Raw genomic sequence first — 12,241 nt, forward strand, 5'->3', positions numbered from 1 at the left:
GACACATGGCAATCAATCCAGAATCATGTAACAAACAACCCAAGGTATGGGATAAGTTGTCACATTTACATGATTTTGCTTAGAATTAAATAACTTTTTTGTATATAAATATATATAAATCTAGTATTTTTTTCTTACACCTAAAAGATGTAGCTACATTATAAAGTAGTATACGATATTATAAAATATTGCAAACATTTATTTTAAAAGTATTTGAAAAGTGTGACAACCCGCCCCGGTCTTCCTTATTTAGATACATTGTCTAAATTCTAGAATTATAGTATAAATTAGAAATATATTTTCCTCCTATATTTATAGAAAGAGATCTAGAAATTTTAAAATCAACTCTGTTTCTAAAGATATGAATTTAGTAATTTCGATTCATATTAATCTTTTACTATCTCTTAGAGAGAGAAAAAACTCTCTCTCTGAAAAAAAAAAACACATTAATCACCATTTATCATCGAGTGAGAAACTAAATATGTATCGTGTAATTTGCGTAAGCTAGGGTTATCTAGAACGATAACGACATCGTATTTTTCTTCAGTTTCATTTCACAAACACGTGAACTTTTGCAGACAAACTTTCATACAGTTCTCATATAGACATCAGTGAAGTTGAAAAGTGTAGATAATGGATAAAGAGTTACAACAGGTAAGCCAGGAAATTTGAATACTCAGTTATAATAATCTAATAATATTATATTATATAATACTCTACCTATTACATAATAAATGCATATTTATTCTTATATATTAATATGTAAACAGACGATAAACTCCAGTTGTATTTTTATATTATCGTGTTAAAATTATCTACATTTGCTATTCCGTCATATAATGCATGCGAAACATATGCGAACATTTATAAATGCACCGAGTAAGTTATTATCTCTATCTACCTGCAATCTACCTCTATTTACCTTCGTGCATTTAAAGAATAGGGAAAATTGAATATAAAAAAATGCAATAAAATTATATTTAAAAACGATGCAATTGAGTAGTACAGTTCCATATTTTATAAAAATATAATTATAAGTTTTTTTTAGGACAATTAACTTATCTTATTACTTTATGGATAAAGATACTAAAGCAAGACAAACAATGAATATACCGGGTGTCTGACTGAGACCACCTGTACACCCCTTTTCTTTCAAAAACTAAGCATTTCAGAGAAAAACGTTTTAGACAAAAATGGTATGGTTTTGAGGGGAACATAAGATGGTGTCATTGGTTTGACCTTGGGTGGCATCGTTAAGGTTAGGTCAAGGTCACCTCCAGTTTTTTAAATAAAACCCCCTATTTTTATTGCATATTCTTATAGCTTATGTCGAGAGCTTTCCAAAACACTATAATTAAGTATTTTTACATTAAGTACTTTTCGAGTTACAAGGCTTGAAAGTTACAGTATTGTGACAATATTTTGTTAAGTATTTATAATTCAAATTCCTTACTTTTTATTTTTGCAAACAATACAAATCAATTAATGTAAAGAAAACATAATTTTCTTAAAAAATATATATTTTGACATAAAATATAAAATGTCTCATAAAAAGTTAATTTTTCGTTGTCTTTACTTTAATATTTTTATACACAGATATGATAAAATAAATAAATTAAATAATTTAATGTAAAAAAGGCATAATTGCATAAATATTAATGGAAGAATGTGCCAGTTGCTACGCGCAATTGTATAAAAATAAGCTTTTCATTAAAATAAAATTTTTAAGACTCCTGTTGAGCTGTCCCCCCACCTTGCAGAAATTAAAAAAACAAATAACGCAAAATTACAAGCTATTTATGAGCTTTCATATCCCGCAGATTAACAATTTTGAGCTCGTCACACTGGGCAGGAATTTAATATTTTTTGTGGGGGGGAGGTTGAGTCAACGTTGACTACTTAAAAATAGAGATATTGAATCGATCTTTGCAGCAGAATTAGGAGTTATTTATGAGCTTTCAAAGTGATATAGTTTCGATTTTTGAGCTCACTTCCTTAATCCCCGAACAACCCTTTAATTGATGCAACTCAAGAGAAATATGTTGAGAAAAATTAAAATATATCGTATCGCGGATATAATTCGTATAGCGTATAAATTCTAAGAATAAACTCTTAAAATACGTGTATTTCGATTATTGAGCTACAACCCTTTTGCAAGAAAACCACCCCACATCTTCCTGGCTCAAGAGAGAACTGTACTTAAAATGAATAAAATTAATTATTTTGCGACTAAATATTATTTACTAATTTATGAGCTCGCAAAATACGCGCATTTCGATTATTAAGCTACAACTCCTTTGCAAGAATAACCACCCCACATCTTCCCAATATTTTGTAAATAGCTCCTGTGCAAAAAGCTTTTTTTACCTTCTAACGTGGATATTCAAGTTCCTGAGATTCTAAACTGTCGATTTAAAAAAAAATTTGCCCTAAAATGTGCAGTTGATCAAAAATTATAGTAAAAAGAAAACGGCGGGTTAGCCTCACCCAAGTGTACCATCTATGTTACTTTTAGAAGTATACCGTTCGGTTAACACACCCATAAATTTCGCGCTCACAATCATTCTTCTAAGCTGTACCTATCCTTATCTAACTCTTCTTTCCTTTATTTTCTCCTTCTCTTTCCAGAGCTTTCTCAGTGTATCCCATTTTTTGTACTATCTAACACGTTATTCCATATCTTATTAATTATTTCTACATAATTCTTACCTAAAATCTTAAACCAATCTTTGGTCGTATCATAGTCTTTTACATAATGACTTATATTGTCTTTGCCTTGACCGCAAAACACACACTGTCTCCTCCTCCTCTAACCAAGATTTATTCCTAGCCTCCATATTTTCGCATCTCTCAATAGTGCCCTTACTCTCAATAGTGCCCTTACACGATCCCTTGAATTGCCTTTCTCCATGTGTAACATCCTCAAATATTTGGGTCTTTCTAAACTTCTTTCCAGTTCCTTATATTTCTTGTTATATTTAGCTTCCCTTATCATGCTTTTCTCTATTTGCCTTTGCACTTCCCAGTCCTTATTTCTTAACTCCGCCTTTAAATCCATATCTTCTAACCTTAATGCCTCCAAAGCCTCTATGCCCTACCCATTCCTATTATAATATCATGTTCTCTCTCTCTCTCTCTCTCTCTCTCTCTCTCTCTCTCTCTCTCTCTCTCTCTCTCTCTCTCTCTCTCTCTCCTCTCTCTCTCTCTCTCTCTCTCTCTCTCTCTCTCTCTCTCTCTCTCTCTCTCTCTCTCTCTCTCTCTCTCTCTCCCTCTCTCTCTCTCCCTCCCTCTCCCTCTCTCTCCCTCTCTCCCTCTCCCCTCCCCCTCCCTCTCCCTCTCCCTCTCCCTCCCTCTCCCTCTCCCTCTCCCTCTCCCTCTCTCTCTCTCTCTCTCTCTCTCTCTCTCTCTCTCTCTCTCTCTCTCTCTCTGCGTTTGATACAATAGATAGAGTAAGACTAATGAAAAAATTATATCAGTTTTGTACCGGGGTATAGTATATAGTTAGGTGTGATGTTAAAAATAGAAATACAGAAGGAGTAATGTTATATGTTAGGGATGATATTAAATTTAGGATAGGTGATAAGAAAAAGATAGTGTCAAACTGTTGATTGCGAAAGAATTTGTCTAAAGGTGTGACAGCAGTAGAGTGTCATTCGCCGAGTGAGTCAAATGGCGATTTTGTGAGATATCTGGAGGATACGGTTGAAGATTTAATAATAAAGTATAACTGTATAGTGATAGGGGACTTTAATATAGGTATAGTCGAGCGATGATAGAATTAATTTTTTCGAATAAGGAATTAAAGGGACAAGTGAATGAGTAACCTATAATAACGGACCATGCATGGCTGATAGTGGAATTTAATATGAATAAAAAAAAATAAATATAAAAAATTTAACATCGATAATGTAGATTTGAGAAACATAAAATAACGAACCATGCATGGCTTAAAGTAGGATTTAATATGAATAAAAAGAGAGATAAATATAAAGAAGTTAATTGTACCTTATGTAGAGGATTTAATTTAAGGAAAAACGTGTACCTCATGTAGAGGACTTAATTTAAGAAAAAAACCGAGTTATGTAAATAGCCGAGAAGGCTAATAAAGCTCAATCAATCAATCAATCAATCAATCTCTCTCTCTCTCTCTCTCTCTCTCTCTTTCTCTCTCTCTCTTTCTCCCTCTCCCTCTCCCTCTCCCTCTCCCTCTCCCTCACGCTCACGAGAACTGCATTTCGCACAAAAGTCATCGAAGCCTCGTACGACAGGTAGACATCGGCGGCGAACACAAAACGCTGACGTGTGAAAGTGACGCGTTAAAGTGACGAGTAAATTAACTGTCTCTGCCGATATTAGCAGAATGAACGAAGAATACGCCGAGTATCGATGCTCGGCATGTAAGAAGGCGATAAAAACGTAGGTGATCGCATGCAAGTCCTGTGCTAAGCTTTTCTACCATCCAGGTTGTGTATCTAAGCACAAAATTTATGATAGAAACCGCGAATTGGTGTCGTATCCTGGCCCATTCGAGAAGTTCATTATTAGTGATGGTGATAAATTAGTTGATATAAATAAAGCAGCGGCATTGACAGGAAGAACAACGGGACCTGCAAAAATGAGTCCGGCGACAAGCAGCGGGAATAAAGTAAGGCACGAGTGGAGCAGGGGATATCGATAGAAAAATAGATATGCTTGTAAGAACAGTGAAAGAATTAAAAGATGAGACAGCATGTAAAAAGGAGATCAAGTCAATGATAAAAGAAATAGTCCGTGAGGAGATGGGAGGCTTTAAACAGGAATTAGAAGAATTAAGAAAAATGTAAGGGGCATATGGACAATCTGGTGGAGCGTCAAGAAAATATAGCGACATGATTAAAGACAGGAAGGAGGAAAATATCTTGATTATAAAACCAAAAGTACAAGAGGGTAAAATTACGAAGAAAACAATTAAAGCTAAAATTGATATAACCAAGATGGAAATAGGAATTACCAAATTAAGAAAGGGAGGTAAAGGGACAGTGATCTTAGGATGTGAGACGGAAGAAGAGAAGGAAAAGCTAAAGGCGACGGTACAAGCGGCAATGGGTGAGGAGGTCAAGATCTCGAAGCCACAGAAGAGGAAACCTAAGATTAAAATAATTAATGTTGGTGGAGAGGAAATGAAAATGGAGGATGATAAATTAATAGATACAATCAAGAAGCAGAATAGAATTGGCGAAGAATTCTGTATGCACTTAGTGAAGAAAATATTAAGAGGAAAAAATAAGGATATTGAGCAAGGATCCGTAATAATTGAAGTAGACGAAAGCACTCATAAATCACTAATAAACAGAGTAAAAATAAATTTAGGATGGCGAAAGTGTTCTATATTTAATTATATTAGTGTTAGAAGATGTTTTAAATGCTGGGGCTATTATCATATTGCCAAGAATTGCACGAGACAGGAAACATGCTATAAATGTGCAGGAAATCATAAGGCGAATGAATGTACGACGGCAAAGAAGGTGTGTAAACTGTATCTATAAAGACGGAATTCCACTGAGGCAACACTAAGCGACATGTAGTATGCCACATGTCATCTAGTGTCGCCTATTTTTGATGCGCGATTTCAAACCGTGCCACAAACTCGATGTCGCACGAGAAATTTGTCGCCCAATGTCGTATGTGCCTTGTCACTTGTGTTTGTAGTATGCGGCTTAATCAATTTCATTGAAGCAACATCAGTATCGTGCGCCATGTCATTGGAAACGGTAGCAGCAGCTGCTTATTTGGTAATAGCGTTAAGTGGCAAAAGAAAAAAACGAAGAAAACCAAGGTGGTAGAGAAGAGAACTATTTATTGGGAGTCGAAAATCTGAAAATAAATTTTTTAATAAATTGGTTGCGGACGATAGCGCTTTATTTAAAAACTTTATGCGGATGAGTAGAGAAGATTTTGAATTTTTGCTGAATTTGGTTACACCGATTATAAGAAAATCGGACACCAACTTCCGTGATGCAATACCGGCTGATGTGAGATTATTATTGACATTGAGATATTTAGCCACCGGCGACAGCTATCCTTTACTTATGTATCTGTTCCGGATCTCTGAGACAAGTATTTCACGAATTATTCCAGAAGTATGCAGAGCTTTGATCAACGTTCTACGTGATTTTGCAAAGGTAAAAACTAAATTTATTATTATTAGACGTACCAATTCCAATTATTCCATTTATTTGTCACTATTTTATTATTTATGCAAAAAATCATTATCGTTTATATTGTCCATATTTAAATACTCAGTCAACATGTGAAAAGCCGGAATTTCTTGTTGTGCATTGTCGGTAACCTCAGAAATCTTTGAGTAAAGTGAAGAGGGAGGGCGTGTTCTATCGCTACTTTCCTTATAATAATGAGAATTAGAAGTACTGGACAAATTCTCATTATTGAATTTACCCATTGCCGCGTTAAATAATATATTGTTCAATAGATGCTTTACTATAGTTTGTATTCTAGGCGTAAGCTTTCGCAGTTCATTTCCAACATGTTCTCCGTACGTTGCACACTCATCTCTCTGAACTGCACGTTTTAGAATAGCATACGCTTCTTCTTCACGATCTGAGGAGGATGCCGAATGCTGTTTCCTCATTTTTTTTATTACGGGAAAAAAAAGTTTGACTTCCTTCTCCATTGTTCGATCGTTTATTCCCATCACGTTGATTGTGAGATTCATCGAGTGTTGCTTGAGTATCTTGAGTATCTGCAGTATTTTGAATATCTTGAGTATCTGAAACTAAGTCATCTTCTTCCTACAAAAATAAAAACATACTAATATCAAATACAATACTGGAGTATAAATATAATCACTAACTAGATAAACTAAAATTGCTATTGCATTTTTCCAGATTCCCTGCACAGAAGACGAGTAGAGGAAGATTGCAAAAGATTTTGAAGTTTCGTGGAAATATCCACACTGTGTCGGAGCTTGTGACGGAAAACACATCGTGATCCAAAACCCAAAAAACAGTGGCAGTAATTTTTTTAACTACAAAGGAACCTTCAGCATTGTTTTGATGGCTATTGCAGACGCCAACTATTGTTTTACGTACGCCGATATTGGTTGTCAAAGCAGAATTTCAGACGGAGGAGTGTTTCGTGAAACAACGTTTTACAAAAAAATGTCGAAAAACAATCTGGGATTACCACCCCATGAACCTCTTCCTGGAAGTAATAAGTTATCGCCCTATGTTCTAGTGGCGAATGATGCGTTTCCCTTGCAGATACACATTATGAAACCTTTTCCCGGCTACTATGAGAAGGGCTCTTGTAAGAGACATTACAACTATAGACTTTCACGTGCTCGCAGAGTAGTGGAAAACGCTTTTGGATTGTTAGCATCAGTCTTTCGTGTCTTTAGAAGACCAATAATGTTAAATGTGGAAAATGCTGAGATTATCACAACAGCATGCATTTATCTGTATAACTTTTTGAGAAAAAATACAACTTCGAAAGCACTATATTCACCTCAAGGAACTTTTGATACTGACACACGAGATGGAAACATTATTCCGGGATCATGGAGGTCAATAACGCAAGACGACACTGGTATGAAGAATTTAAAACGCGGTAGAGCACGGAGGTCAACTTTGGAAGCCAAAGAAGTGAGGGACGAATTTATGAGGTACTTTACATCAGACGAAGGACATGTACCGTGGCAAGATCATTACTGATAATTTAATGAAGTTGTAATAAAATAAAATACAAAGAAATAAATATATATAAACTTACCTCAGAATTTTTTTCATCACTCATAGTTGACATGGTTTTTCTTGGTACATCAACATCTAGCAAGAAACTCAATAGTTCATAGGCAAACCATTTTCCCTTCTTAAGGGATAAACCACTTTTCTTTAAGTTTTGCAATTTTTTTCGTTCGCGATGGAAAGCTGTCCGCAAATTCTTAATTTTTTTTTATTTCGAAAACACTGCAATTGTATTTACTTGCGAGCTGCTTTAGCTTGTCATTTTTCAACGTGTTGTTTTTATAATCGAAACTTTTATTGTTCCATAATTTTGGCGAATTAGGATAATCCTCAATAAATAACGTAGTTTTCTCAATATTCCACTCCATATCGCTTGCTACAAGCCGCACCGATCCATTGACTGTCGGATAACCGACGACATCTTTCAACAATCTGAATCTTGTTGAAAGATAGCGCATGTGACCGGCAACACCAATCACAGTGTAGCATGCTACACTGTCGCATGTTACATGTTGCTTTATGTTGCTTCGGCTGAAAGACTCCATGTTGCATGCGTCATTGCCGCATGCGACATTTCGCCCAAATGTTGACTCAGTGGAATTCCGCCTTAAAGGCGCAATTCCACTGAGGCAACACTAAGCGACATGTAGTATGCCACATGTCATCTAGTGTCGCCTATTTTTGATGCGCGATTTCAAACCGTGCCACAAACTCAATGTCGCACGAGAAATTTGTCGCCCAATGTCGTATGCGCCTTGTCATTTGTGTTTGTAGTATGTGGCTAAATCAATTTCATTGAAGCAACATCAGTATTGTGCGTCATGTCTTTGGAAACGGTAGCAGCAGCTGTTTATTTGGTAATACCGTTAAGTGGCAAGAGAAAAAAACGAAAAAAACCAAAGTGGTGGAGAAGAGAATTATTTATTGGGAGTCTAAAATCTCGAAATAAATTTTTCAATAAATTGGTTGCGGACGATAGCGCTTTATTTAAAAACTTTGTTGTTTTTATAATCGAAACTTTTATTGTTCCATAATTTTGGCGAATTAGGATAATCCTCAATAAATAACGTAGTTTTCTCAATATTCCACTCCATATCGCTTGCTACAAGCCGCACCGATCCATTGACTATCGGATAACTGGCGACATCTTTCAACAATCTGAATCTTGTTGAAAGATGGCACATGCAACCGGCAACACCAATCACAGTGTAGCATGCTACACTGTCGCATGCTACATGAAGCTTTATGTTGCTTCGGTTGAAAAACTCCATGTCGCATTGCGTCATTGCCGCATGCGACATGTTGCCCAAATGTTGACTCAGTGGAATTCCGCCTTATAAGAATCAGACGTACAACTTGAAGATAAATGTTGAACACGAGGCGTTGGATTCGGAATGTCCGACATTTAAGAAAGTATTGGAGGAGGAGAAAAAAAGAGCCGGCTGGGAAGATGCAAAATAGCAACCACAGGAAGAAGCGGAATTACTCTGATATACGAATGCACAAAGCTTATTGGCGGATAAGGACAAAATTCAACATCAGATTATGAAGAGGGTGAATCCTGCGATTCTAGCATTATCCAAAACTAGATTGACTGTAGAAATTGAGGATAGTGAGATCAATGTACCGGGGTATAGTATAGTTAGATGGGATGCTGAAAATAGAAATACAGGAGGAGTACTGTTATATGTTAGAGATGATATTAAATTTAGGATAGTTGAAAAGAAAAAAATAGTGTCAAACTGTTGGTGCGTGGTGGTAGAAATGAGAAAAAATTTGTATAAAGCTATAATAGCAGTAGTGTATCATTCGCCGAGTGCGTCAAATGGCGATTTCGTGAGATTTTTGGAAGATACGGTAAAAAATTTAATAATAAAGTATGACTATATAGTGATAGGGGACTTTAATATAGATATAATGGTAGATTTATATTATACAAAGAAATTATTAACGGTAATGCAAAACCTAGAGATAAGGCAGTATGTTGATTGTCCAACGAGAGTTACAAAAGATAGTTAAACAATGATAGATTTAATTTTTTCGAATAAGGAAGTAAAGGTACAAGTAAATGAGAAACCTAAAATAACGGACCATTTGTGGCTAAAAGTAGAATTTAATATAAATAAAAACAGAAATAAATGTAAAGAATTTAGATGCAGGGACTATAGTAAATTTAATGTAGATGATTTTCTTAGAATAATGGAAGAAAGAACTGAGAAAGGTCAAGGGCTAGATATAAGTACAAGGGTTGAGAGATTTGTTAACAGTATAGTAAGTGTATTAAATACTGTAGCACCTAAGAAAAAGTTTAAAATTCCGAAAGTATGGAAAAGGAAAAAGTGATATTCAGATGAAATAAGAATGGCAGCAGTTAGAAGGGATGAGGCACACAGTAGAGCAATAAGCACAGGTAAGGAACAGGACTGGGAATATTTCAAGAATGAAAGAAATGCAGTAGTTAAACTTATCAGGGCAAAAGAGAAGGAATATTATAAGAATATGATAGATAATAATAAGAGTGATCTACAAAAATGTGGAAAACTTTGAAAGAATTAATTAAGGGTGAGCAAAGGGGTTTAGAGAACATTGATAATGTAGATTTTGAAATATTAGAAGACATAGAAAAACGCAATATAACTGATAAACATAATATAATCACCAAAAGTATGGCAACCCCTAAATATTTCGAAAACTACGTATTTTAGAAAAAAATGTTTCAGACAAAAGTTGTAGGGTTTCAAGTAACGCATTAAATAGTAATATTAATTTGACTACAAATAACTTTGTTAATACCAAGTAAAAATAACTTTAAAATTTTTAAATGGAAACCTATTTCTCTGATTGCATATTCTTATCGCTTACCTCGAGAGTTTTTCAAAACATTATAATAAAGTATTTTTTTATTAAATACTTTTCAAGTTATGGAGCTTGAAAGCTACGATACCGCCGGCATCAGCGTTACCCAAGATGTACCGCGTTGCACGGTCGGATTTACACTAGCAGAGTTGTAAATAACAATACTTTTGTGATTGAAGTTCTTAATTACTAATTATTTTACGTAATTTTAATTTAAATTAAATTTAAGTACAAATGTTTTTCGGAATTGTAATTAAAGTCGTTCAATTACAAATACATTTTGAAATTGCAATTAAACTCGAATTTTATTACAATTAAAAAAGTAAAAAAAGTAATTATTATTTACATTTTTTCTAAATTACAAATTTTACAACCTTAATTTACATTTTTTTGTGTGTTTGAGTGTTTTAGAGTAAATTCTGAAAGTGCTTTCCATTGATTTCTTGACAGTATGCCAATCTTTGATAGAACGCAAAAATAGCTCTACGATTTGATTCAGCAGGTATCAAGGCTGCTTTATCCCTTATTCGCTGCCTCAATTCTTGGATATTTTGAGGTTTTGTTTTGTAAACCTTACTCTTCAGATACCCCAAAATAAGTAATAATCAAGAGGAGTTAAATCTGGTGACCTACGTGGCCAACTTTCCCCACCCTCATTTTGGTTCCTTCTTCCTATCCACCTTTGCGGGAAAACTTCATTTAAAATTCGACGTGGCCCTGCACCAAAATGAGGCGGAGCTCCATCATGCTGAAACCATATTTGCTCAAAGTTATTTGGAAAAATATTTTGTATGGCTGGAATTATTTCATCTACAAGTAATCTCTCGTACCTATGAGCATTGAGGTTTTCCTAAAAAAAAATAGCCTTATCACATAAGCATCTATCATGCCGCACCATACATTTATTTTTTGTGGGTATTGTGTATGACTTTTCCGCACCCAATTCGGATTTTCATCTGACCAGAGACGAAAATTTTGATTATTAACCTTTCCCGTTAATGTAAAGGTTGCCTCGTCTGTAAAAACAATTTGATAAAGAAAGTTGGGCGAGGCATCTATTAGGTTCATCATTCTTGCACAGAAGCGTATACGACGCTCATCATCTCCGTCTTGCAATTCTTGAACGTATTGCAGTTTGTATGGATGTAATTTATTTTTTTTTTAAATTCTGTGAACGAACATGGGAGCAATGTTGTGAGCTTGAGCTGCTCTATTAACAGACGTATGGGGATTTTCAATAAAAGTCTGCAGAACATCAAGTTGTTTGTCGTTATTAGTTGCAGACAATGGCCCGCCAGACCTAAAGAGAATTTTTACACTACCAGTTTCTTGAAAACGTCATACAGTTTTCAAAACAATGGATTTACTAATTTGACGATTCGGATACGTGTTATTAAATAATCGAACAACATCAGTAAACGATCGTTTATTATCACCCCATCCGCGCATGATTAGGACAGTGATTCTTTGGGGATAGTACAATTTCCGAGGCGCCCAGATTTGACTGTGGTTTCTGGTAGTATTTCTTACGCTGAACAAAAAATTATATAGGTCTTATAGGGCTAACTGTTCTAGTTTTCGAGATATGCAATATTAGTTAAAAAAAAAATCATGCGTGTGGTCGCCACGCGCGTTAGAAGTGA

At 35.0% G+C, this 12,241-nt stretch overlaps 1 protein-coding gene across 3 annotated transcripts in view; it reads left to right on the plus strand.

Moving 5' to 3' along the window:
* Positions 1–516: 516 nt before the first annotated feature.
* Argl (Argininosuccinate lyase) overlaps positions 517–12,241 on the plus strand; it is a 336,643-nt gene continuing 324,918 nt past the window's right edge. For all 3 annotated transcript variants that reach the window (XM_071794501.1, XM_071794503.1, XM_071794504.1), the window contains exon 1: positions 517–654. In XM_071794501.1, coding sequence (XP_071650602.1) covers positions 634–654 — 21 coding nt within the window. In that variant the 5' untranslated portion in view covers positions 517–633. The remainder of the gene's footprint in view (positions 655–12,241) is intronic.

The sequence above is a fragment of the Temnothorax longispinosus genome, chromosome 12, assembly GCF_030848805.1.
Source record: "Temnothorax longispinosus isolate EJ_2023e chromosome 12, Tlon_JGU_v1, whole genome shotgun sequence".
Classification (NCBI taxonomy): Eukaryota; Metazoa; Arthropoda; class Insecta; order Hymenoptera; family Formicidae; genus Temnothorax; species Temnothorax longispinosus.